The sequence below is a fragment of the Nannospalax galili genome, unplaced genomic scaffold, assembly GCF_000622305.1.
Source record: "Nannospalax galili isolate Female #2095 unplaced genomic scaffold, S.galili_v1.0 scaffold158, whole genome shotgun sequence".
Lineage (NCBI taxonomy): Eukaryota > Metazoa > Chordata > Mammalia > Rodentia > Spalacidae > Nannospalax > Nannospalax galili.
Genome location: NW_008345290.1, coordinates 9,807,627 through 9,834,908, shown reverse-complemented (window position 1 = coordinate 9,834,908; position 27,282 = coordinate 9,807,627). Strand labels below are relative to the sequence as shown.

The 27,282-nt window shown below is 40.6% G+C and overlaps 1 protein-coding gene across 11 annotated transcripts in view; it reads right to left on the bottom strand.

Annotated features, from left to right (window-relative positions):
- Window positions 1-1,016: 1,016 nt before the first annotated feature.
- The window catches only part of Plekha8 (pleckstrin homology domain containing A8), a 75,738-nt gene continuing 49,472 nt past the window's right edge, over window positions 1,017-27,282 (bottom strand). For 2 of the 11 annotated variants that reach the window (XM_017800220.2, XM_029567568.1), the window contains 3 exons: window positions 3,406-3,512; window positions 3,195-3,309; window positions 1,027-2,504 (listed from right to left, as the gene is read on the bottom strand). In XM_017800220.2, coding sequence (XP_017655709.1) covers window positions 2,365-2,504; window positions 3,195-3,309; window positions 3,406-3,512 — 362 coding nt within the window. In that variant the 3' untranslated portion in view covers window positions 1,027-2,364. Of the gene's footprint in view, window positions 2,505-3,194; window positions 3,310-3,405; window positions 3,513-13,703; window positions 19,399-26,268; window positions 26,331-27,282 lie in introns of those variants that run through there. The other 9 variants (XR_003850854.1, XM_029567569.1, XM_029567570.1 and 6 more) reach the window with 9 other exon arrangements.

Below are 27,282 nucleotides of genomic sequence, written 5' to 3'. Positions count from 1 at the left end.
AAAGGCATGCACCACCATGCCCAGCACATATATTTATTGTTAAGTCCTCTATTTGTCTCAAAGATGTTTTATGCAGGCTGGTGAGATGGCTCAGCAGTTAAGAGCACTGGTTGCTCTTCCAGAGGACCTAGGTTCAAATCCCAGCACCCATGTGACAGCTAACAAGCGTCTGTAACTCCATTTCCAGGTGATCCGAAGTCGTCTTTTGGCCTCCACAGGCTTTGCACAATACAGGTATACTTAATACATGCAGGCAAAACACTGATACACATAAAAAAATCAATAAACAAAAAAAAATGTTTTATGCTTTCAGTGTAGCGGTTTGCTACACGTTTTTATTTTTTTCCTCATTATTTTGTGGATTATAACAATGATCTGAATCACTGTCCATATGCTGAAATCCTGAGTCCCAGTAACAATGTAGTGTTAAGAGCTGTGGCCTTTGGGATGTGATTAGTGCATAAGAGCTCACTAGGAATGGGGCTCAAGGGATCTTATTTGTTCCTCTCTGTGTTAGGACACAGAGGACAGCCATCTTGAATCTAGAAGAGGAACCTCCTCAGAACCCAGTCTTGCAGGCAGAGTGATCTCAGACTTTCCCGACTCCAGATATAAGTTACCCAGTCTATGGTCATTTGTTATAGGAGCAAAGATAGAGAAGGCAGAGTCTTTAAAAATATTTTATTATTTTTTATTTTATGTGTATGAGTATGCCCACATATATGTAAGTACACTTGTGTCATGCAATGCCTGCAGAGGTCAGAAGAGGGTGCTGGATTTCTCTGGTTATAGATGGTTGTTAACTGCCATGGGGGGCTGGGAATTGAACCCAGGTCCTCTGCAAGAGAGGCTAATGCTCTTACTTGCTGAGCCATCTCTCCAGCCTCCAAGAAGGCAGATTTTTATGCTTTTTAAAATGACATTGTTTTTCAAATTTCATTTTCTCTTTATTTTTTGTTAGTATGTAGTAGTCTATATAGAATTTATACAGCTTTCTTTATACAGTATTTGAAAATAAATGTTTTTATTTTTTTCTTTTCAATCTCTCTTGCTCTCTGTGCATGTGAGATGTGGGTAACACATGCACATGAGTGTATCGTCTGCCTATATGCACATGCAGAAGCCAGAGCAGGACATCAGATGTCTCCCTCTATTGCTTGCCACTGTACTGCCTAGAACCAGAAGCTCACCTTTTCATTTAGACTGGCCAATGAGTTGTAAAGATCTGCCTGTCTCCCCTCCCCTCCCCATGCTAGGGCTATAGGCATGTGCATCCCTGCCTGGCTTTTTATGTGCTGCTCAGGGCTTCAGGCACTGGTGTGCTAGGGATTCCAACTATGGTTGTTATGCTTTCACGGCAAGCACTCTTATCCCCCTGAGCCATCTCCCTAGCCCCATCAATCTGTATCTTCTAATGTCTTTTCTTACTGAACTGACTATGACCTCAATTCAATAGTGAATAGAAATAGTGTAATGAGAGCGACATCTTTATCTTGTTCCTGATCTTAGGGGAAAACATGCATGATCACATTGTTAGAGTTAATGACAATTAACATGTGGGTTGAACTGTCTTCCCAAAGGATTTATTTAAATCCTAATCTCTGGCATCTGTGAATGTGTCCTTATTTGGGAATATAGTCTTTGTAGATACAATTATGATGAGGTAAATCAAGATGAGTTCTAAATCCAATGACCGTGTTCATGTGAGGAAAGCGGGGAAGCAACCATGTAAAGATGGAGGCAGAGACTACAGCAACACAACCACAAGCTAAGGGATATAAAGAACCATCAACAGCCACAGGAGGCTAAAAACAGGTAAGACATTATTCTTCTCTGGTGCCCTCCTTGCCAGCCTTTATTTCAGACTTTTAGCTTCAAACCTGGGGAAGAATACATTTCTGTTGTTTTAACCCACCTAGTTTCCAATACTTTAGGAAACAATACATTTTTGTAGTGCAGTCTACTCACAAAATCTGCTTTGGTTATCCTGTTGCTCTGTTTCATGGATCGCTGAAGAGTCACACAGCTGCCACTGTCCTCTGCTAAGAATCTTTCTTCAGATCAAGGATTTTAGACGTGATGGTTCAGCATGTGGCTTAACTTGATACGTGTCTCATGTGTACTTGAAAAGAATGCACATTCCAAAAACAAGCCTTACAAAGGTCTGTGAGAGGAAGCTGATCAGCAGTGCTATCCCTGTACACACACCTTGCCACCCCCTCTCCCAGGCACAGTCCTTACCCTGCTCCCAAAGCACGTGGCTTACACTTGTTTGCATTTACATTCTGTTTTATGGCATGGTCATTCAAGAACTTGTCTCTGTCCATTATTGGGTCACAAATTCCTGGAGAGCAGAGAGTGTTTCTAATGTCTGTGTCTGCAAGGCACCTGACATGGGATTCCCATACCAAAGAAACTCACTTGTGTGTAGTTTTGCTTCTTGCATGGTATGGCAACACTTCCATCAACTGAACCGCCTTGAAATGCAGGGAACTGGCACCAGCCTATAGGAGACAGAGAATGCTGTTTTGGTGGGTGATTAAATCTCTTATTCAAAAGTTTGAGTTTTCTTCACTAAATTACCTTAAGTTTTACTTAACCTTAACTAATTACAATAATTTCCCCATCACTAATTCATCAATTCTTAGAGAGTGAGTGCATTTACTGCTAGCTAGCTGTAATGTATACTGGGTGCCTCTGAATGAAAGCAGCTTTGGCCTTAGCTCCAGCCAACAGCTAGAGGAGTGTCCGCAGTGGAGTGGGAGCTCTTGCCTCAGAGGCTGCTGTCAAGGTGTTGATGTGCACTATGGCTGGCTCCCACACAGCTTCATGGTTGTCAGCAATGTCCTCGTTGACACTGACTCTGTACCACATACTTCTCTGCATGTGCCAAGCCCAAGCTTGTTGAGGATGTCTGAGGCATCAGGGCCAGCACTGTCACACAGCTGATGTGGAATAGAATCTAAAGCCATATTTCCCTGGAATGGTCTTTGGGTAATCCCATAGGTACTTAGAGTTCTGTCTTGATGGTCCCCTAACCAGCCACCACCAAGTTATTCTTGATGGTCCTGTTGACCATCACGATGGTGTCATGCAGGGATTGCACTGTCTCCTCTGTAAACTGCTTGGCACTGTCATGGACAAAGTGAAAGTCTTGGCTTCATGGCAGTCAGTAAAGAAACTGTACTTCTCACCTGCAGTTTTGGTCTCTTCAAACACATGATCTGGAGTCAGAGCATTCACACAGGTCTGGATTGTGTCTCCACAGGCTATCACTGTCCTCTTCAGATCCTCTCCCCAAACACCTGGCTGGCACAGAATGTGTCAGATCAGCAAAGGCCTCGTTGGCACAATAGGGAGTTTGGACAAGAAGACTTAGGCTCTAGAATTACGGGTTCTCCCTACCCTGTCACAGAGACGTGCACTCAGCATTGATAATCTCCTGATAATCTGCCACTGAGTAGATTTTGATTTCAACATTATCTTCTTCGGTTTCAGCATGAGCTCAACATCTAAGATGGGAGACATGGGGTTTTTAGTTTGGTTGCATTTCAAACCCATCAAGAAAGACAATTTTGAACACACTAACCACCAGCTGGGAGTCAGCCCTCCAGGATTCCACACAGCACCTTCTTGATCCCAATCACTGTAAGCAGGAGCCAGTCACAGAGCATGATCATGACATCAGCTGTCATCTGGGTGAAGAATGCCTTCTGGGAGATCAGGTGGCTCTCAGTGCTGTCACAGCACACCTCACTTGGTTCCTCTGTCCTCTGATTCACTTACCTTGCTTCCTTAACAGTTACAGCAATCTATGATCTTCTTAACAGAAAACTGATGGCTGTGTGAGAAGTGCCAATGATGATTTGGAGGCTCAAACCTTCCTCTACATATTGTTTAAAAAACTCAGCAGCTAGCAGGGTATCTGAGGTGGTATCATCCCTGACCTCAGAATCTTGGGGTTTGGCAATGTCCACAAAAGTCTTTGCTGCAGGATGGATAACATCAAGATGTTTCGGAATTGTGGCCTCATCATTAGAAATCACTGCTTTGCCCTGGCTATGTACAGTATGCTAGTCCATGCCACAAATACACGGCCTGGTTCTCACAGCCTCAGAAATAACCCAGTAGGCACTGATGCTATCACAAGCTGAAGGAGGTCTTGGGAGCTATTATCCCCCACTTTCAACAGGGTAACTGGTGTGGATATCATCTTGGAAGCCTCAAATTTGAGATATTATAGGTAATCTTTTTTTAAAAAAATATGTATTTTTAATTGAATTTTTGTGTATTTTATATAGAACATCTCAATCAATATTAATCATCTTTATATCCCCTTCCCCCCACTGGCACCCTTCCACAGCTATAGGTAATCTTTTAAGCTAGCAACCTGTTGTTCTACCAATTCTGAATATTTAGCCAATTAAATCAAACAACTAAAAGGATCTTAGAAGAGGCCATAATATAAGTGATATAATTTGTGATCAGACTACAGACAAATTTGTTCATACAATTTCCTCTATGAGCAAGGGTAATTAGTGTGAGCCAAGAAAAGGTTAGCTACCCATCAGATACAGGTATGTGCCTCTCTACTCCCCCACCACAGTGTATGTCTAGTCTTCGCCTGCTTTAACCTGTGCTGTGCTTGCAACATGCCACCTCATGTGATACTCATGACCCATTTCCCAGCTAGATGCAGAAACAAAGGATATGTGTTTGCCCAGCATAACCCACACTGTAAATTACAAAGGTAGGACTAGAATCCAGATCTGATTGTTCCAAGCCCAGTGAGGTTTTCATCCTCATACTCAGAAGAACCTGCATAGAGCCAGCAATGTGGCTGTCAGTTGACCTTAGGAGACTTGCAAGTGGGCCACAATGATACCCCCAAGCTGTTGTCTGCCCATTGTGTAAGGCAATATGCCCAGTGATTTACTTATGCTGCCTCATCTAGCCCTTCCAATATTGTTATGAGTGAAGATAGTCATCTCTCTACAAGTTACTAGATCCCATATATACCTTATCTGCATAATTTTCTTAGTGCTGGACTGCATTTTGGTTTTGACCTGTGACAGGTTAAGTGGCATCATGTTAGCACTCAAAGATTTTTAGACTTTGGATTTCAGATTTTCAGATTAGGGATGCTCAACTTAGATCTTAGTTTAGATAGGAGAAAGTGATTTAAGAGAAGGGAGCTGACAAGCTCATGGCCCCACAGTTGGGGGTGTGGCAGAGTGGGATTTGATCCCAGGTCTGTGTGATTCCATTCTCTGGTCTTCCTTACACCAGATACACAGTGACAGTGGTAAAGGAGTGCCCTTTGGAGCCACATGTCTCTCCCACCACTGTCCTCGTACAAGCTTTGTCACTCATCTTGAGTAAAGCAGGCAAAACTTGGACCGTTTTCTCACCTTCAGATGCAGTGTCTTAGTGGCACCCCTTCATAGTTATTCTGAGTTGGATAAGACAGTGTATATACAGTTTCCCAAAGTGGTTACTACTGTAGCAGTGTTCATGATTGGAATTGTTATTCAGGAAGAAGATAAAGACTGACAGAACCCGAAATCTTAGCCTAATGTCATGCTGGAGCATTTGAGATTAAATTGGGTTCCTAGATGGTTCTGGTTTAGATGTGTTTTCTTCTGTGAACTTCACCATAAAGGAATATATGTCATACGGAGGTAGAAAGCATCAAGAGGTATGCCAACCAGCCAAAGGCAAATGTTTGAATTTACTGCAAAACTCAGGCTTATTTTGGTTACAAGTAATTCAAAGACTGATTTCAATGATCTTCAAATAAAGCAGGATTCATGACTTCTCTAAGTAGGAACCAGGCATGAGGCTGGCCCAGGCAGATTGCCCTGGCACTAGTCTTGTCTCTCGCCCTGGCTTTCTGCCCTGTGCTGCTGTTTGTTGCCCACATTTCCTCCTGCTGTAGAGTTCTGTGCAGCCAAGGGTTGGAAGGTACATGTGGATCAATTATCTCTGCTTGGTAACTCTGGGTTTCTAGGTATGTATGGTCTATCAGTTTGGGAGGTTTAGTTGTTAATTTTTTTTTTTTGTCTTGCTATATTACCCAGGCATTTGAAATTTCTGGGTTCAATCAATCTTCCTGCTTCATCCTCTAAACAGCTAGAACTATGGTGACATACCCAGTACTCTGGAGCTCTGACCCTGTGCAGGGCATGTACCATGAATGTTATATACAATTCCTAATTTGACCCTTGGAATGTCTCACAGTCACTATCATGATGGCACTGTGAATGAAGGAGGTTGCCAGCTCTGCTGTCTGGAGTCCATCCATCCATACTGATCAATGTGAGGATTTGAGACTTTATGAAACTGTGTGACACAATGGGAAAGAGACCTAAGTTGCTCTCACATGTGAGAGAGGCAGACACTGTGGCAGGGAGCCAGTGGGAAGTGAAGCTGCTCACTTCCTGGTGACCTAGGAGGTGGTGGAGGAGCTGTGCTCCCCAACTCCCCTTTAAGAACAGGTCCCTAGTGACCTAACTTCCTCCAGCCAAGTCCCATCTCCCAAAGGTGCAACCCCTGCTTCCAGCATACTAGGCTGGTGACCAAGTTGCTAAGGTCTTTGGAGAACATTTAGGATCCTGGTGAACCTATAAAGCCAGTCATTACAAGGAGCTGTATTAACAGGGGCAACTGACACCACATGTGCTGTTGGACCTTATTTTTACAGTAATAGCTCCTATCGTCTTTCTTTCATGCATACTTTCTATACTCGGAGCTGCTTCCCAGTCTTCCTCTGGTATAAAATAAACATCCCGGTTAACAAACAAAAACCAAGTAACATCCCAAAAAAAGAAAGACCCCACCTAAAAATAGTCATCATTCACTTTACATGACTATTATTTCTAAATTTTCTCTACATAGAGGCTTTTATAAATATATTTGGATTAAATGTCTCAGGTTAACTTCTAATCACATTTATTTTTGAAGAGATAAAGGATTCAGTCAATTTGCATGTAAATATTTAAAGATAAGGAACTGAATCCAGCACTCAGAGGTAGACATAGGCAGATCTCTGTGAGTTCAAGAGGCCAGCCTGGTCTACATAGTGAGTTCCAGGCCAGCTGGGGCTAGAGGGAGACCCTGTCTCAAAAAGACCGAAAGAAGAAGAAGAAAAAACTTCCTGAACTATAAATGTCCCTTTGAGACAGGAGCTATCTCTCCATAGGCAGAAGAACTGGGGTCTTATTATAATGGCACATTATATACTAGTCAGGTAGTCTGAAACCAAGAAAGGAATGTGACTTGATCAATACTCTATAGAACAAGTAAAATTATGGGTGGGAGAGAGAGTGGACAAAGGTGACCATGAGTACATGTGGACAAAGGTGACCACAACTACACATGACTACCCTGATGGTAATGCATGATCACTTCTCTGGTTGGATGGAGGGAGCTCACAAAGGATGTACTGGCTCTGCCCACACCAAAAATATTCAACGTCAATAAAGATGACCTCAGTCTCAGTCCCATAAAAGGTCACAGGACAGCATACCTTCCTTTGGGAGTCCTCTGTGAATGAAAGTTCCTAGGAGAAAACCTGCATGTTCGAATTGAACCTTCTTCAAAACTGATTAGAACTTCAGTGATTGTGGAGAATTTGGAATGTTGCAGGTCCACAGCTTAATTACCATTTATCTTGGGTCATCTTTAGCCCCAAAATACTCATTCCTTATCCACTTCTGTTTCTGACTTACCATTCTGTGACTAAACAGATAAAAACCTTTTGGAATGTATTAATTTAGTGACCACCAGCCTCCACCAACCCAAGGCCTAAGAAGCCTGTCAGAGCACGTAAGGCCTATAGCAGAATTCTCCCTGCTTTGCTATAACTTGCTTCTCTGATGTTGCCACCAATTTGTTTGAAAAGTGTCTTGAAAAAAGAGCATTTGTCTGAATTTCCTTACTTGTCTGAATTTCCTTACTCTCCTTGGGCATTCAGCAATGAACTGGGAAGCCTGGTGACTGCTGATCTGGATCCCCAAATTAAGCTCACCAAGAGTTGAGAAAGACTCTGCTGCACTACAAGTCCCACACCACCTTTATCTGAACAGTGTTTTGTTTTTTAAAAAATATTGATTTAAATAGCCAAGAGTTGTGTGTGTGTGTGTGTGTGTGTGTGTGTGTGTGCATGTGCATGCACATGCACACATATTGGTAATTCCAGTAATTGGGAGGCTGAGTCAGAAGGATCTGAATTTGAGGTCAGCCTGGGCTATATAGGGAGACCCTAACTCAAAATGCAAAACAAGAACTAAAAGAACAAAAATCCCTTTAAGCTTGCTTAAGAGCACCAAAAGTTTCAGAGATTAGCTAGTATGTAGCTGTGTTTTAACAATCTTATCTCTGCTGCTGTGTCATGAAAATAGAAGACGGGCAAACTTCTCCCTGCCTTCTCCATTCTTCAATTTATTGCTTGTATTTGTAAGGCTTATAATATTGAGGTTTACTTTTTATGTTGCTGGGCTTTTGATAAACATGTCCTTTTATTTTAAAATGGAGGACTGGGGTGTAGCTCAGTGGTACACAATGTGATTAGCATGTGCGAGGACCTGGGTCCATTCCCAGCATGAAAGAAGGCGGGGAGCTATTCTAAAACAAGGTTCAAAGGCACTGTATAGTATAGGTGGCTTCCAACAGCTTCCAGTGTTGTCATGGCATTGGTTCTGTTACCACAATGTGAGGAAAGGGGACCCCCATCCCTGCTTCATAATAATGAGCACTGGAGACTCAGAGCTGTGAAAACCAGTAATTCATCGGGCACCAACCCAGATGAATGGCGGGTGCCTGGGTTGGAGCTCAGAAAACAGGTTTTATAACCTTGGATGTAGGTGCCTTCCTCTTTTTCCTCATTGGTTGAGCAATCAGGGCATTACACTATTATACTTTATCTGCCACTCTGTTTCTCAACAAAGACTGTGCATGAAAGCTTTTCAGATGCACGGACTTTGCCACACTTGCAGGTCATTAGGCAAGCTTGGCTTGTTAATAATTCTCTACGATGAACTTTTTAAAAATATTTTATTTTTTTATTTTATGTGTATGAGTGCTATGCCTGCATGTAGGTAAGTGCACCTATGTCATGCAATGCCCACAGAGGACAGAAGAGGCTGTCGGATCCCCTGGAACTGGAATTATGGACAATTGTTAGCTGATATGTGGGTGCTGAGTCATCTCTCCAGCCCTCTATGCTGAACTTTAAGCTTGGGTGTAGGTAGTCAGACTAGCAGGTGCTAGCAGAGGCCCAGTGTTTTTCTGGACCTAACCTGACTGAAGGCACTTTTGTCTTGAAAATGGACCATTATATTTTTATTTCTTATACACAAGTTCCTGCACTGTATTTTCTACTTATTCACTACCCAACTGTCTTCCCATGTGTCCCTGCTCCTGTATTGCTGGTCTGTTACTTCCCCCCTTTTGCTTTCATGACATATATTCCATTACTCTCCTGTCCCCACTTTCAGACCTCTTCCTTCCATACTTCCCCTCCAGATTTCATGTAGTATGTATATATATGATCTAGATGTCATACATATGATCTAGATCTAGATTCCACATGAGAGAAAACATGCAGTATTTTTCTTTCTGAGTCTGGTTGATTTCAGTTTAACACAATGACCTTCAGTTCCATCTTGTAAATATCATTTTTCTTTTCTTTGTCTTTTTGAGACAGCGTCTCCTTGTAGCACCAGGTGGCCTATGTAGACCAAGCTAGTCTTGAACTCAGAAATCCGCCTGTCTCTCCTCTGCCTTCCGAGTGTTGGGATTAAAGGCGTGCACCAGCACACCTGGCCATAAATGTCATGATTTCATTGTTATTTACAGTTGGACAAAATTCCACTGTGTATATGTATCACATTTTCTTTGTCACTGGCCCATTGATGAGTGTGCAGCCTGGCTCCATATGTTAGCAATTGTTGAATAGTGCAGTAATAAACATATTTGTGAAGGCAGTTTTGTGAAGTGCTGACTTAGAATCCTTTAGGTGTATTCCCAGGAGAGGTATTGCTGGATCTAATACAGTAGGTCCAGTTTTATTTTTTGAGGAACCTCCATACTGACTTCCACAATGGCTGTACCAGTTTATAATTCCACCGGAAGTGTATGAAGAAGAACATAATACATTCTTTTAATGTCAAGATTTATGTCTCAATTCCAGGCAAAGTTTTCTGTATTTTGTCTCTACATTTTTTTTCTTGGCCACCAATTATTTTAAAATATTATTTTTATGTGTATGAATGCATTGTTTTCATGTGTGTAAGTGCACCCATGTTGTATAATGCCCGCAGAGGTTAGAAGAGGGCATCAGATCCCCTAGGACTAGAGTTAAGGGTAGTTTTTAGGTGCCATATAGGTGCTGGACTCGAACCCAGGTCCTCTATAAGAGTAGCCAGTGCTCTTAACTGCTGAGCCATCTCTCCAGCCCCTTAAATTACTTTAAAAATTCTTCTTTTAATTGTCACTTTAAACTTTTTCTATATGATCAATCTAGTTTTCAAACATGTTAGCATGTTTTTTTTTTTTTCTTTTTTCTTTTTTGGACAGGGTCTTCCTATGTGGCTCAGATTGGCCTTAAATTCAGGATCCTCTGCCTCCACCTCTCAAGTACTGATTATAGGTATGTGCCACCACATCTGGGTCTTTCTATTTCTAACTCATTTATTTCTCCTATGATATTCTTTGGTTATGCTGTTCCGTAGTCTGCCTTTTCCTCTCTGTTGTTCCATCTGCTCATCTTTGAATGCATGTTTTATGTATTCATGTTCTTTCTAAGCTTCTTGAGAGTATAGTACACCTGCAGGAACTTTTGTTTCTTGGATTAGCTTTTCTTCCAAATTGGTTCCATCTGTTCCACACATGGCCCTCCTTTCTGATTATAGCACATTTACACATTGCTTGCTACATCATTTTAAATTTACTCACATTTAATGTGGGTAACTGTGTTCAGGCCATTTACTTTCATACAGTGCTCATATATTCACCTTGTCATATTTCCCATCTTATTTGGCATTTCCTTCTCTTTTTTTGAGCTTAGGTTCTATATGCTTTCTCATGTGGGTAACATTACAATTATTTAACAAGCAGCATGACACAGATATTGACCACAAGAACAGAGGCTGGCCATAGCTTTTAGACACGGTCAGAGTTCCTTGCCAAGTCTGATGTTACTCCTGTATGTGCTGGTCTGTGGGGTGGCCTATGGCAAGGAGCCTCTTGTGAGAAGGTGGGCAGAAGAGTTTGAGACACTCAGCATATCTACCTGCTGACATATAAGCATTTTGTTACTGTGACAACCCACAGCCATAAATTGTTGTATCAGTCAAATATAAACCCACCCCGGTAATATCTTGTGTCTGTACAGGGGAAGACGGAGGCATGCGTAAGCCTGTATATAGCTGTTAGCTTTCTGTCACTGTAACAAAATACCCAACATAATCAACTTATACAAAGAAAGGTTTATTTTGGCTCAGAGTTTTGGATGTTTCTATCCATAATCAATTGGCCTTGTTGACTTGGGCCTGAGGTAAGGCAGTACATCATGGTAAGAATGTGTAGTAGAAGAAAACATATCACAAGCCAAGAGTGAGAAGGCAGGCAGAGAAGGGCTCCCACAATCCCTTTCAAGAACACAACTCCAATGATATAAAGACCTTGCACTAGGCCCCACCTTTCAAAGGTTCTCCTGTCTCCCAATAGCACCAACAGGGGACCAAGTTTTGAACGTGTGCACATCTGGGGGACATTCTAGAGCCAAGAAACAGGCTTTTACTAAAGGGACTTCTTATAGATTATTCTGTCTTCTGATACCTGCAGTAAGTCCTGCATCTGAGGTAATTCTTAATGGAGAGATGGTTGGGGTATAGCTATTTCCCCTAGGTATGACATGATCATGGGTCTCCAAGGACCAGAGACTGCTTTGGAGACCTACAGAATAACTTGGCCTTGAATTCACAGCAAAAAATATCTCTGAGACTCCAGCTATCTACTCCCTCCTTCCCCCAAGTTGCATGTGGTCTTAGGGCAGGGTGCTAGAGTACATCAGAGATGGAAGGTTAACTGAGAGGAACTCCATGAGCAGCTCTCATGAGGTCATTATCCATGATAGGGGTGGGACTTCTCAGTGATATAGTTGTTTCTGAGTCACCCATGCTCCTATAAGGCCAATGAATATATTTTACAAACACGCACACACACACACACACGCACACACACACACACACACACACATGGGGGGGGAGAGAGAAAGAGAGCGAGAGAGATCTCAAAGTATTGCTCAAGCAGCCAGTTGAACTGAAGGAATGTGCATGGTATTGCAGCATATCTATCTTTGTCTATCTGGATGACAGTACTAACACACTGGAAAGAATCAGGAAGAATGAACCATTTGAGGTGACACCCACATTGTAAAACAGTTCTGGAATCTTCCTATGGAGAGAGAAGGCACTACTAATCTCAGGGTCAGCAGCAGCTACACAAAAACTAGAAAACACCAAAGAATTGGTCTCAATGTAATTTAAAGATTATCCTCAGGAAGTCTGGTCTCCAGGGCCATGTGAGTTTGCAAGGACAGCTGAGAATGGCCTAAATCAGAAACTAGGTAGAGAGGATCACCCCATTTTCCTCAGTGACTGAGGAAACCATAGGAAGGAGGTTTGGCCAATGAGGCTCAATAGACTGGGGGAGAGGGTTGAGAGGCTCCCATCTAAAGTGATCCCATGAAGGACTCTGAATATGTAAGATTCTAAAATCATTTTGGCAAGTTGAACTCTAAAGCTGAAACACAATGTCCTAAAATTGGCCACACACAAGTGTCAGCAAAGATGTGGCAGCTCTGTTCACTAGGGTTCACACAGTAGCCTACCTACAATGTGACCTGCGTTTGTCCTCAGCGCTGATGCCAGATCATCTACATTCATTGGGCATCAACTTGAACCTCATGAGCCCAAAGGCTTCATTGTACCTCTAGAATAATGACATATATGTGACATGTGCCCACAGAAAGGGTCAAGGGCATCTTCTCTGCTCACATGAATATAAGAACAATTAAATTATCAACTCTCAGAACTCCCACGCTTTAATCTGAAGTGTGTACTATCTCTTTTCTCTACTTAATGAATTTTGCTTCTCTCAAACGTCCCCTAAAATTCTTTTTGGTGGCAGTCAAGGATCTGGCTTTACCTGAGTGGAGTGCCCTCAGGGGAGAACTCCCCAGGCTCCTGGCAGCAGTGCTGGGCTGCCTCTCCCACTGCTGCTGAATTCTCTGAAAACAGATTTGTACTTTGCCAAAGAAGAACAGAACTAAACCTGAACAGAGCTAGACTTTCTTTTCACCAAGAGAGATGTCATTACATTAGCTGATGCTTCAAAACTACCTGGAGGTTTTAGGGTACTTATAAAGATTTTAGAGTGGGCATCCTGTGCTTATAGCCTGGCTCCATTCCTCATTAGTTGTATTAGGCAAAGGGCTTCCCAGTCTGTGCCCAGTTCTCCCATTTGTAGCATGAAGGTAACTACAGTATTTGCCTTATAGTTGTTAGAAGGGAAAATGTGTGAGTATGTCAAAGGCTCAGGATGATCACCAGCATGGCATGCATGCTCCATAAATGATACATACTATTGGCACATAAAACTAAGCAGAAACACATAAAAAGTCTTTGAGGAACACTTAATAAAATATTCTGAAAATATGTTTATTGTAACTAATGGATATAAAATCTGACATGTTTTCAAACATTTTCCAAAGAAAGTAAAACCCTCCCCGACTTCCCCATGAGATGGAGAATAACAACTTGGACAGAGAAGCAAACAAATTTACACATGGAATTTTCATTCAGCAGTTGGTCCTAAAAGGCTCTAATACATTATATTCTAAGTAAAAGTCCATTAAATTAAGCATCCATCTGACATTTTTGGAGATCAACTTGTTTCCTATTGGCATTACGATATTCTCTCAAAATTACAGTGGGACAAGAACAGGTTAAACAAGACTTTGACAGCTACTCAAAGTGCATGGATCTATGAGACTAGGAACATTTGGAAGGCTATTGAGTATGGAACTGAACACTAACTTAAAAACAAATCCAAGGTATCTATGTATAGTTTAGCCTTTGGCATCTGGTATAACATGCTTCTTCTTTATAGAGACACAGTTCTGTTCAATCTACTAATTGGAGTAAAGTTCTCTAAACACATTTCTCATCTAAAAAAAGATTGTCCACAGCCAGTTTCACATGAGGTAGTTGGGCTGTTTAATGACATTCTAATGAAATTCTCATGACATGTGGGAATCATACATTACACATGCCATGAGGCTGGCTCATTGGCTATTTAGATCACCCTTATCACTGACTCCATCTACACCTGTGAATAGTGAGCCACACAAGGGTCTCTGTGTGGATGAGATCAGGCTATCCATCCCAGAATGGGGGGACCACCCAGTCCACAGGTGTACATAAAGTACGGAGGGGGAATACTGACCAAACTTTACATGAGACATTTAAAACAAGCAGATTTGTTTCATATAGCTTGCAAGAAAACATTTTTTACTCTGAAAGAGAAGTGACTCATAACGGCCCAATTTGTAAGAATTTTGAAAACTTTCACTGCAGAGCAGTGGCATTTTTTTCCTTTGAGGAAACACTATCTATAGACAGTAGAAGAGAGAGATCAATGCATGTGTCACCTGTACCAGAGAGGCATCAATGACCATTTAATCATGCCCTAGGGTGCTTGAATGCAGCAGTGCAACAAGAAATCATGCAAATGGTCATTGTCCACAGGATACTGACTGACTAGACAGGATGGGACAGGGAACATTTCCGGGGAAGGTCTGGTGAAGAGTATGCTTATGGAGCTGTTGAAAGGACTCTTAATGACTTTGTTATAGACAAACAGTCTATAGATGTCTAATAAATATTATGTCCTTACTATGAAACCCCTGAGTAAGCAATTGCACGTTACAAAGGGTCATACAGAAGTAGAACGTATTTCTAAATAAAGCGTTTTCTGTACATTTCACAGGGATGGAGGTCTGCTGCACACAGAAATGTGTACAGACTACAGTATCACAGAACAACTTCAGGTAAGGCCCTCTACAGTCAGCTGTAAGATCATTTAACAGAATGATGGCTTAATATAGATTTTACTTAGAAATTCTACTTCTAAAAACTTTCAAATTTAAAAAAGGTTTGTATTTGACCTTAAAAAAAAAAAAAGAAAGAAATGCGAGGCTGGGGGAGGGGAACTACTTGTAAACCTATGACTATAATCAGAAGCAATTAGTTTGAATCAATGATTCAGAAATGCACCATTATGTAGCCAAATGCCTATAGGACATAGTAGTTTGGCAGGAAATACATAAAAAAGTTTTCCTCCACAAAATTTCTAAAAACTGTGTATTTACCTTGCATTGCTCACAATCCTTTGACTTCTCTATTGCTTTATCTGAAATTTCTTCATGTCTATTACTTTTATAATTGGACCAAGTTTCCTTAGGAAAAACTTCAGCTCACTTCCCTACTTAAAATTTAACAAAGTGTACTTTATTTATTGACCCTACTATACATTTTTCTTAATTATAATTACTATTCTGAAGATATAAAGTTGAAAGTGTTAGCTTTTTTCGTATGTTTATGGAAGCAATAACCAAAGAAGGAAGAGAGAAAACTTTCCCGATGGCACTCCCTCATCCCAGATCCCCTCTCCCAAATGCATGCATTGTGACACTCACTTGCTCTTACAGCTACAAATGTGAACATGGGTTCTGTCTGAAGTTCAGCAGTCTGCTTAGGTTGGTGACAGATGCTGTACCTAGGCTTGCCGCCGCTGCTGCTGCTGCTGAGGAAGATGCACAAGAGCTAGAAGTGAGGATACATGTGGCTTAAGAATGGGGGCACTGCTGGCAATTTCCAACAGCAGAGAAAAGAGAAAAATGACAAGACTAAACTAGGGAGTTCAGATGTTCCCCACCATGGAATGACACCAGGGGATGCTTTTATGCTCAGGGTGAGTTGAACATAATATTAAGTCACTATTCATATATTCCAGTGAATGCTACACTGCAAAGCCAATTCCCCAGAGCATGTGTACTTAACATTCCCAGAGCATACTTCTGAACTCCCTGCAGAGCTGTGTCCCTTCCTCCTCAGTTACCAGTTGGTTTCTACCCCTAAAGGTATCCCTCTAGTTCATTTTTCACTGGGTTTAGCTATAATCAATCAGACTGGTTTTTAAAGGACATAAGACTTGGTCATGATTGAAAGGCCATTGTTCAAAAAACACACACTGATCCCAGCCAGTGTAGAGCTGGGCTGCCACAGGGTGGGGTAGGGTAGAGAGGAGCACAGATCTGATGGAATCTTAGTAGGGTAATGCTTCATAAGCACAGAGAATGCTACTTAATTCTCCTAGTGTCTAGGAAGACACATTTACCTTTGCTTCAGCTTCTTGCTAAGGATTGTGTTAGTAAAGGAATCTGAAAAATAGCAATGAGAGCAAGGTGACTACTCTGTCAACAAACACACGAGTGTGTTAGGGTGAAGACATCTTAGGTGTCTTAGAATTCTTGAAAGGGCTCTGAAGAGCACTTTAAGGATCTTTTCCATTGCTCCTTCCTTATAAAGTAACTGCAAATCAGAAAGATACCTAAAATAAAAAAGCAACTACTGATCCAGGTGGAAGTTCTCTGCCTGTGGCAAGGTTCAGGTCAAGAATTTACTGTATAATTTTAGGTTCAATGTCCGGTTGTTTAAAGATCCTTAGTTTTACACACCTTAGGCAAACAATATGCAAAATATGCAAAATACTGATAAACCATTCCCTCTTCACATAGTATTGGAAAAAGTGGGTCTAAAAATGGAAATTATTCAAGTGATTCAAGCTATATGGTCTGATCCTAGATGATATTAATCTTTCCTCAAAAAACTGAGTGAACTCATAGATAGTACCTAAAACTGTGATCTGGGCAGGGCACCTTTCCTTTTGTATGCACTCAGAGCCTAGGGTACAGACCTCTTCTAGGAGACCACAGGGGTCACCTAAAGTGACAGAAGTCACCAATAGTTGCTTGGCATGACACTTTCCTTGTAGCATTGTCCACTGATAGCACAGGGCCTAAAGCATCCTCTCTCAGAGACAAGCAAAGACTCTTCTTTTTCCCTCTTAGGAGGCGAAGTAAAAGGCAGGAAGGCCAATTAAGCCCTGCCTCGCCCTCACAGTCACAGTAGCCAGAGGAGACCCACATGAAGTTCTTGTGGGAGTGGGAGCAAAGTGGCATGCTCACCTTAGCAGCTGCCAACAGCAAATGCTGAAATAATGCAGATGACGTTTCAGTACCTTTCTCCATTTTCTAGGTTTATTTTCTAGAAGTTCTTGTGCAAGCAAAATGCTTGCTTTGTTTTTTAAAAAATATTTTTGGAGGCCAGATCTTGTTGGCCTCCAAATCCTGGGCTCAAGTGATCCTCCTGTCTTGGACTCCTGAGTAGTTGAACTACATGCATCATGTGCCCAGCCCTCCTGCTTCAATAATTTGAGTAAATGTTCTTTTTTTTTTTTTAAAGATAGATGGCAAAATCAGTGCCTTTCCCTGCACAAACTTCTGCTAAGCAGAAGAGTCTCCTGCCCTAGGGATGTGCAGCAGGGACAGCATTGTACAGAGCTGTTCCATTTACCAGTGTCTGTCAAATGAATCACCTTCTACCATGAGAACTGCTTATGCTGAAACATCCCTTCCTGTTACCAGGAGGAAGTAGACTCTACTGGGGAAGGCACTCATGGCTCTTTTTTAATGTACACTCTAGGTAGCTTGGGCCACAGTCTGAGCAACACTCTCTGTAAAGAATATATACCTACTGACAAATGAATTTGCTGTTCTGTATTGTTGCTCTACTTGAATTTGTTGCTGTACTTCTCACTCTCTATTTAATTACTTTACTTGAATGAGGGCCTCTTCTTTCTTGAAAAATAGGAATATATCATTTAATTCTTGCAGAAGACTGGGAATTTTGAAAACCAGGATTTAATTGAGTGATTCTTCAACTTTGTGTACTTAAGTGTCACTTGGGAAGTTTAACAGGTAAATTCTTAAATCACACCTCCAGATCTGGGCTCTTTAAGCAAATCCTAGGAATCTGTTCTTTGAAAAAGTACTTCATGTTTCTTTGATACAGAGGTGATTTAGCTCACACTTGGAAGCCACCTGGCTCCTCTGTTGAAGAGAATACATGAAGCCAGGCTTGACAGTATGTGCCTCTAATTCCAGTACTCAGGAGGTGGAGGATCATGAGTTTGAGATCAGCCTGAGTTACATAGCAAGACACCAAAACAAAACAATACAAAAACAAAACAAAAAAAACCCCAAAGAAACTCCATGAGTATGAGCAGATCTTCCTACCTCTAAACTTTACTTCTGAAGTAGGATAAAAGTCCCCTTGAGTGTCAGTTTTGCTGTGATGTCTAATTCAGATAATTCACATGAAATATGCTGGCAAAAGATGGCATGTGTCATCTTAAATGACTTCACCTTTCTATCGTATCCTTCAGTACAGGGTGGGTCACACCACTCATCTCTTTCAGCCAGTATCCCATCTGTCAACAGATGGCAGTCCTTGTTCACACCAATGCTCAAGCCTCTTCACTATACAACCTTCCTCACCAGCAGAGCTACAGAGAAGGGGGGACCCACTGAAGAAAGTCTAGGAAAATGAACTCTTATAGAATAATTACTTCAACAAAGGCGTTTATACTCCCTCCAGTGTTTGGTCCAATTCTAAGCTGTTTTAAATAATATGGTCTATGTATTACATAGTCCTTGATACAGCTTGGGTTTGGGGGGCCTAGTAAAACTAATAATCAGAACAATAAAAAACAATACCAACAATTCATCTGCCAAATTTTCTCTTATTACTTGCTACTAAAGACTGTAACATCTATGATTTGGTTTTCAGTAGGCTCATTGAAATGAAATATATAGCACCTTGAGTTTTAAATACATGAAATACATATGCATTAAAAAAATTAGATATAAAAGCACTACGTTTCATTCTTCCTGTCCATTCCCCAAGAAAAGGGGTTAGAGTGGGGTGAAATTGTTGCTGGAAAGTAACTAGGGCAACACAACACTTTAGCAAACTTTATTCCCTGAAGTTAGGAGGTGCTGTCCTGTAGTCATCACACCACCTCATCAGACTCCAGCCCATGGATCTCGTATAAAGTGTCCAGTATGGCCAGCTGCTTTTCCATGGCAGGGAGATAAAGGCTGAGGTCCCTCTGCATGCCAATACTGAAAGCTTCTTTCTGGTGGTCACCTTCCTTTATGGTTAATGCAGCCACAAAATCTTCATAGGATGGAGCTGCCCTCAGAGCTAACTGCAAAAGAATTGCCTATGAGAATTCACATCACAACCATCTTTTACACTTACTCTTACACACACACACACACACACACACACACACACACACACACAAAGAGCTTTGGTGAACAGGGGGAAAATATAAATACCCTCATAATTCATATTCTGCTTAAAATTATATTTTAAGCACCAAATCAAATAACTTCAAGTCTAGAAAAGGCAAGGGCATACTTGGCCCAAGTTAATGATGAATAAAGCCACTAATTTAGGGATTGCTAAGAGAGAAGGCATTGGAGAAAAATCACACTCATCCAGTGTGATCCAGACTATTCCCCCTTGAATTCTCACAATTAACCAGTATGCTCATCATCATCTGTCTTTTGGCATGTGTCTAGCCTTCCAGAGAACCTCAATTTGTATCTCAAATCTAGTTCATTCATCTTCATATCTTCTACTGCTTCTCAGCATGGATGATATTTCTTATACTCTCTTGAATATTTTCTAATAAGGAAGGTAATTTGTAATGGCTAATAAAGATTGATAACTAGACAGGAACTACAATTACCCAGGAGACAAACCTCTGAGCATATCTATGAGGGAATTTCTAGACTGGTTGAGGGAGGAAGACCCACCCTAAATATGGGTGGCACCGTGGGCTGAGGTCCTGGGCTGACTAGAAAGTAGAAAGGAAGTGGAGCAGCAGCATTCATCTCTCTCTGCTTCCTGACTGTGGATGCAAGGTGTCCAGGTGTCTCAAGCTCCAGCTGCTCTGAGGAACTATATCCTTAAACTGTGGGACAAAAATAAATCCTTTTCTTAAATTGTTTTTGTCAGGTATTTTGTTGTAGCAATGAGAAAAAGTGGCTAATATAGAATACTGATACCAAGAGTGGGGTAGTAACTGCAATAAACCCGACCTTGTGCTTCTAAGCTCTTTGGAACGGGTTTGTAGGAACAAAGCAGAAGAATTTGGAATTTTGAAATAGAAAACCCTCAGAATGCTGTAAGTTAGAATATAACGGGATGTTCTAGGGGGAATTTGGAAGACTAGAGTGTCAAAAAAATGTGAACCAGTGGAAGCCCAGTTGATGTGGTTTCAGAGGAAACAAGAACTCTATTAGGAACTGGACTAGAGGTCATGTGTGTTCTGATAATCTGGCAGCTGTCTGTGTACTGAGACTATAAGTGAGGCTGAATTAGAAAGTAATGGACTAATTTCTTTGGCAGAGGAACTCTCAACATGTGAAATGGTTACTGCCTGTTACTCTGATCCAGGTCTATAGTCTGATAACAAAGGGGAGCAGAAAGGTATGAAAACTGTGCTGTTTGGCATGGAAAGGAAGTTCAAAGTTGCAGAGAAGGCCAGCACTGAGAAAGCGACTATAATTGTTAAAGGGACTAGCACTATTAAAAAGAAACCCGAGACAATAGGAAAGGTGCCATGATGGCCAGACACTAGCCATTAAAAGCTCCATCTGGTAAAAATGCAAATTAACCTGAAAGCAGACCATGAACTAAGAATGCCATCAAAGGCATTCCCTGCTGGAAAACAACTACTTAGGGAAGTATTTCCTCAAGGTCAGTCTGTAAAGCACACAGGGGCCAGGCTGCATCTTATGCTGGCAGAACTTGGTAGCATGATTCATGCAGTACTAGTTTTACAGGCATGGTAGATGCAAGAATGAAGGGGTGATGTGGGCTTGCGTCAAGATTCCAAAAGGCCACTGAGGCCACTGCATGAAGCTATGAATGTGAAGCCTAAATTGCAACGAAGACCTCAGGATGTTGGAGATACTAGGACCATGAGATACTCATTGGGAAAAGTTGTAGGCATGGAGTACAGGTGGTCCAAGAGAGAGGCTATGTGTCCTGCCAGCAGTAGAGCTGGAGGAGCAGGGCTGCCCAAACATTTGGAGGGCAAATAATTCCATCATGAGCCCCAGATGCTCGATGTGGAGCTGAAGGATTTGGTGTGTTCCCTGATGGGTTTCAGGCTTATTTTGTAAGGTCTGATAATTCCTTGCTATGCTATCATTCCTTCCTTTTAGAATGAGAATGTTTACTGTGATTTACTCAGACTAAATAAAAAGGAGAAAGAACAGCAACATTCATCATTCTTTGCTTTCTGACAATGGATGCCATGTGACCAGCTGCCTCAAGCTCCCGCCACCATGACTTCTCTGCCATGATGGACTGTACTCTCAGACTGAAAGCCCAGATAAATCTTTCTTCCTTAAACAACATTTGTCAGGTATTTTTTCAGAGCAATAAAAAAGTAACTAACAGAGCTAATGTTTGCTGTTTGCTTCTATATTGATGTTTTAACTCAGTTAATCATAATTTGTAAATCATTGTAAAAAATCAGTTAATCATAATTTGTAATCATTTGTAAAAATCATTTGTAATCATTTGTAAAAATCATGCACAATTTACATTTCTACTCAATGCAAGAAACATAATATGCCTAATTAGTATCAGGGCCGGAAATGGAACCCAGATTGAAACCAGTGCTTCTCAATCATATGACATATCTTCCCAGTGGAAGATTTCCTAGGTTCCTTACCCTACCTCCCCTTCTGTGGTCTATTACTGGCTTACTAAAATCTGCTTTCTGAAATTCACTATGGCTCTCCTGAGATGAAGAGAGAATCTACAATAATTTTCCTTGTATTTTGAAAGCCTTTGAGAATCCACTCTCCCCATTTCTACCCTAAGAATGACTTGAATAGTCACACTGGTTAGGCACAGGCTTAGATGAAGCAGACCTGTATTTGAATTTCAGGTCTTTCACACACTCATTTGAGGAATCTAAGCCAAATTAGAACCTAACTTTCCTCAATTATAGAAAGTAGCTAAATACTATTTTTCTTATTTTAAAGGCCCAGGAAGACAAATGTCACATGTTTTCTCTCTGCACATGTTAGCTTTGAATATTTCATTTGGAATACCCACAGAGGTTAGGAAATAAGTAGTTTTGTGTGTGTGTGTGTGTGTGTGTGTGTGTGTTTGTGTATGCCAAAGGAGGGAAGATAAAACACAGTGGTACAAAGGTGTAAAAGGAAATGCTGGAACAGGAAGGGTTAAATTAGGCGGAGGACAGGGGGGCTGAGTAGAGGAGGGAATAAGGAGAGGGATAACTAACACTACAGACTTTTTGAAAAAAGTCATATGGAAACCTACTACTGTAGAAGCTTCTTAAAACATATACATGCACACATATAAAGAGTTCAAATGGAGTTACCTTATAATGGGACAAAAATGCCCCTACTAGGCATCACATGTTAAATAAAAAGCCTACTGCCAGAAATTGGTACCTCTTTTGGAGTTATTGATCTGTGGGTCCCATAATACTGCAAACATTATTGCCTGATTTTAGTAACCTTGCAGACCCTATTGGTGAAGTTACTACATACTTGAGTCAGAACCTGGAGGAATCACTGACCTCGAAGCTTCATCTCTACTGACTAGGTTTCACAGTGCTGAAAAGTTCTATGCACACTATTGGAGGAAAAAAGTAATCATCAATGTTACTAGCTATGACTCCTGTAAGCTACAATAAATGACCTAACTGGCAAGACATGCACACTCATGCAATAGTGACATGTCATGGGAGTAACCAAGCACTTTCCCATTGGACTTAAGACCTACTCCACAAGATGAAACCATACTTGGCACTATTCATGGGGCCATGAACCTCTGGCTAGACAGACCCTAGGCTCTAGTGGAACAACCTACTACTATTATTCTGCTAAATGAACATGGTATTAAATTGACTCTTAATGACATCGTTATACTCCTAGATTAGTGCATCTCTCAACCCTTATCAGAGAAGCCTCTTTCTGCAGTAGATAGTGATTAACACAGAGACCCACAAAAGATTAAGAGACTTCAGAATGTTCAGCCGTAAATGGAACACTTCTATCACACCACTCTTCCAAAGATTCAGGGATCATTTCGGAAGACAGGACAGGAAGACTGTAAGAGCCAGAGGCAGTGGATGACTATAAGGAAACAGTCTTCTGGACACAACAGGGCAAATGCACATATGAACACACAGTGATTGTGACAGCATGCACAAGACCTGTGCAAGCTCAAGGCAAACAAAAATCAAAGCATGGAGAGGGGAGGATAGGCACCAAGTCCCACCCCTTCCTGAGAAGTATTGGCAACTGGTAAGTAACTGTTGGAAGAGGGAGAGTCATTTTTAAGGGAGTGGTCCCCTGCTAGGTTGATCATGGTCCAATGGATGGTCACATACTAAAAAGCGTGTGGGTAGCACAACTTGGACTTGATGGATTTAAAGAAAAAATTAGGACACAAAGTTGGGTGGATAGGAAGTTGGGTGGATAGGGGGTAGATCTTGGAGGAATAAGGGAAGAAGAGGTGAATATGATCAATATATATAGTATGAAATTCTCAAAGAATAAAAAAAGATTAAGGTTATATAAAAGTGTTTAGTCGATAGCCTGGCACATAATAAATACTTAGACAATAGTATGAGTACAAAGAAGAGAGACAGGAAATGAAACATAATGTGAGAAAGTCTTCCATAATTGAAGGGCAAGTCCTCCAATTCAAATAATAAAGAAAGGGAAATTGCTTACCATGAAAAATTTTACAGCATGAGGGAAAGGATCATAAAAGCATCTTGAAAGGGAAGGATGGTTTATACATAATGGAATAAGAATTACATTGAATTTTCTAGTTGTGATTGTGGAAGCTGGAGGACAATAGAGCAAGGCCTTCAGAACTCTTAGGGAAACAATTACCAGTTGAGAATTCTGTCCATGGTCAAATCAGAACTCTAGGAAAAAGGGTGGTGGGATCAGTGCTAAGCTCAGCTCTCCAGACAGGCTGAGGAGGAAACCAAGAAGGCCATGTGATGGCTGGCTATGAACCAGCCTGGTGGCAGAACCTCGGCTGACGTTTGTTTAAAGACTTTTCACTATTTGAAGATAAAAGTTCACTATTTGGTGGCAAATGAGTCAAATTCCTTGAATGGAAAATCATTTTGAGTAACAGATTATCTAACTGGCACACTAGAAAATTCAATAAGCCTTCCAAAGTAGGGATGACTTGGGGAACAATCCTCAGGTTGCAAGGGCCAGTCAGACTAGAGAATTGACTCATGTATTGATACGGCTGTTGCCAAATGCTCAAAATAATCTATTTTTTTTCCTTTTCCTTTTTTTTTTTTTTTTTTTTTTTTTTTTTTGAGACAGGGTCTCCCTTGTAGCCCCAGTTAGCCTGAAACTCAATATGTAGACCAGATTGGTCTCGAACTCATAGAGATCCACCTGCCTCTGCCTCCCAAGTGCTGGGATTAAAGGTATGCATCACCATGTCTGGCAATAATCTATATCTAATACCTTCAAAACGTTCTTATTTTATAACAGCAGATATGCTATGACCTCTGTCTGGAGGTTTATTTATCTATAAGCAGGGAAAATAAGAGTCATCTCAGTGTCAGGAGATTAATAACTTTATGTTTCTCAAATGCTTAAAATAATGTATGTGCATAATAAATATTTCAAATTGTAAGTTGTAAATGTAGTTCTTGGTATTTGATATAGCAATTCTTTCAGGGACCTATTCTGAGGAAGTAAGAATTAGAAAAAACTGCATGCCAACAAATGCTGTGTTGTTTCTAAGAACACACATAAGCAACTCACATCTCTAACAGAGAGAACTAAACAAGTTATGACTCTTTCACACAAGGGAAGTATGATGCAGTCACTAAAAATAGTATTTTTCTCAGACTCTCATGACATTAAAAATGGTTATAATAGAGGCTGGGGGAATAGTGCTTGTATAGCATGGATGAGGTTGAAGGTTTGATCCTCACCACTACAAACAACAACAAAAGTCATTGACAGAATCTATTAAGCATGGGCAAAGAATACAGAATTATACAAGTTAAATGTAAAAAAAAATGAACTTATGACATTAGATAATTATATACACATACTATAAATATGGATATATAAATACAAACTTGTATAAGTAAACTATATATTTAAAGTAATATATAAGCTAGATCAATATTTAAAAGACTAAATAGAAATATACTTTTAAAACGCTAAGAAGATAAAACAAAAATGCTGGAAAGAAGAAACAGTAGTAAGAGGAGCCAAACACATGATACAAATACCGTCACCATGATAACAACTGTTTAAAAAGAAATTCCTAGTAGTGTCTCCTGACACACTTAATGCAGGTAATACTTGAAGATAAAATTCAACTGAAAAAAACAAACTCAACAAAGAGCTCAGGATTCACAGGAATGAACCCAATGGGCAGCAGAGGGAGCTGTTAGCTGGAAGTTATCACCATCACTGGGCAAGGGTGCAGGATCACCACTTCCTTGCCTACCTCTCTGCATGGACACCCGGCTTTTTAAGACCCTCTCAGAAAGACAACCACTTCAGAAGCAAAGCTCCAGGGTCACTAACACTGGAGAGAGAAATCAGACCCTTTCACTCCTAAGTCTCTGCTGGTCTTTGTGAGTCTAAATATTTTCTATTGCTGACATTTTCATACCCACAAACATAAATAAGTTGGCAATTAAAAAAAATCTTGCTCTTAAAAATAAAGCAGGTACCGGATGTGGTGGCACAAGTCTTTAATCCCAGCACTTGGGAGGCAGAAGCAGGCAGATCTTTGTGAGTTCAAGGCCAGCCTAGTCTACATAGCGAGTTCCAGGACAGCTAGGGCTGTCCAAAAAAAGACCAAAAAAAAATTAAAAAAAAAAATAAAGCAAGCATAAATAACACACACACACACACACACGCACACACGCACGCACACACACACACACGCACACACGCACACACACCACATCACTTTGTTTTTGATACAAACTTCAGGGGACACAGGGGTGACTTACCGCAAAAACCCCTCGAACTACCCAGCCATGGTGTTGCCGTAGTGTTTTGCCATATGCATTATCTTGAAAAGAAAGAGATTCCATGAGGAGTGAATGATGAAAGCTATGTGGTTTGTATGATGTACTATTTAATGTATGCTGCATGCTACTGGCATTAAAAAAATCTAATTCCAAGATTTTTACAGTTCTCAGAGTCCTTCAGAAAAGGAGCTTATATGGATTTTCTCTTTCCCTTTCTTTTTCCCTTCCCCCTTCTTTTCTTTCTTAAGAAAAATAAACATTTCCATACTGTGGTTACTATATCTGAACTTCAGCTTATTATAGTGAAGAAAGTTCATACGTATAAAGGAATAAGGAGGGAGGTAAGGATGTAGAAAAATCATATTTAAATATAATTAGAACTATAGTATTAACAGCTTAAACCATTTCAGGATATAAAAGTACACAGTATAACCCTAAGCCAGGGCATAGCTACCTTCCCTAATCATTTATTTCCCCCTTTGTGAAATGATCTCTAAGTTTCTTTCCAATTCTAAAATTCTATTCTGAGACACCAAACATTTGTTTTAAATACCCTTATAACTCTGGATATCTGCATATTAAAGCTGGGAACCTTTAAAAATGTGTGGTGCTGTACACCTGAAGTTCTAGCTCCTCAGCAAGCTCGACAGGAGAGCCACTTGAGCCAGTTTGAGGCCAGTCTACCTAACACAGACAGACTGTGTCTCAATAAAGCAAGACAGACTCAAACCAAAGAAAATGTCTGGAAAGAACTGCTTGAAGTTAGTTACAAAGTAATTGGAAAGAGCTATTAATAAAAATCATTTCTATTTTAAACTCTAAAGATGACCACCTATTATTTTTTTGTCCCTAAATATTTTCAAGTGAGATTTAAAAATTGGTATAATTCTGATTTTAAAAACATTCTAAACAAAATAACTGCATTTTATGCAAGGGATGTATTCCTGTAATTTTGAGTAATTCAATATATAAAATTTAAAACCAATTTTCCCA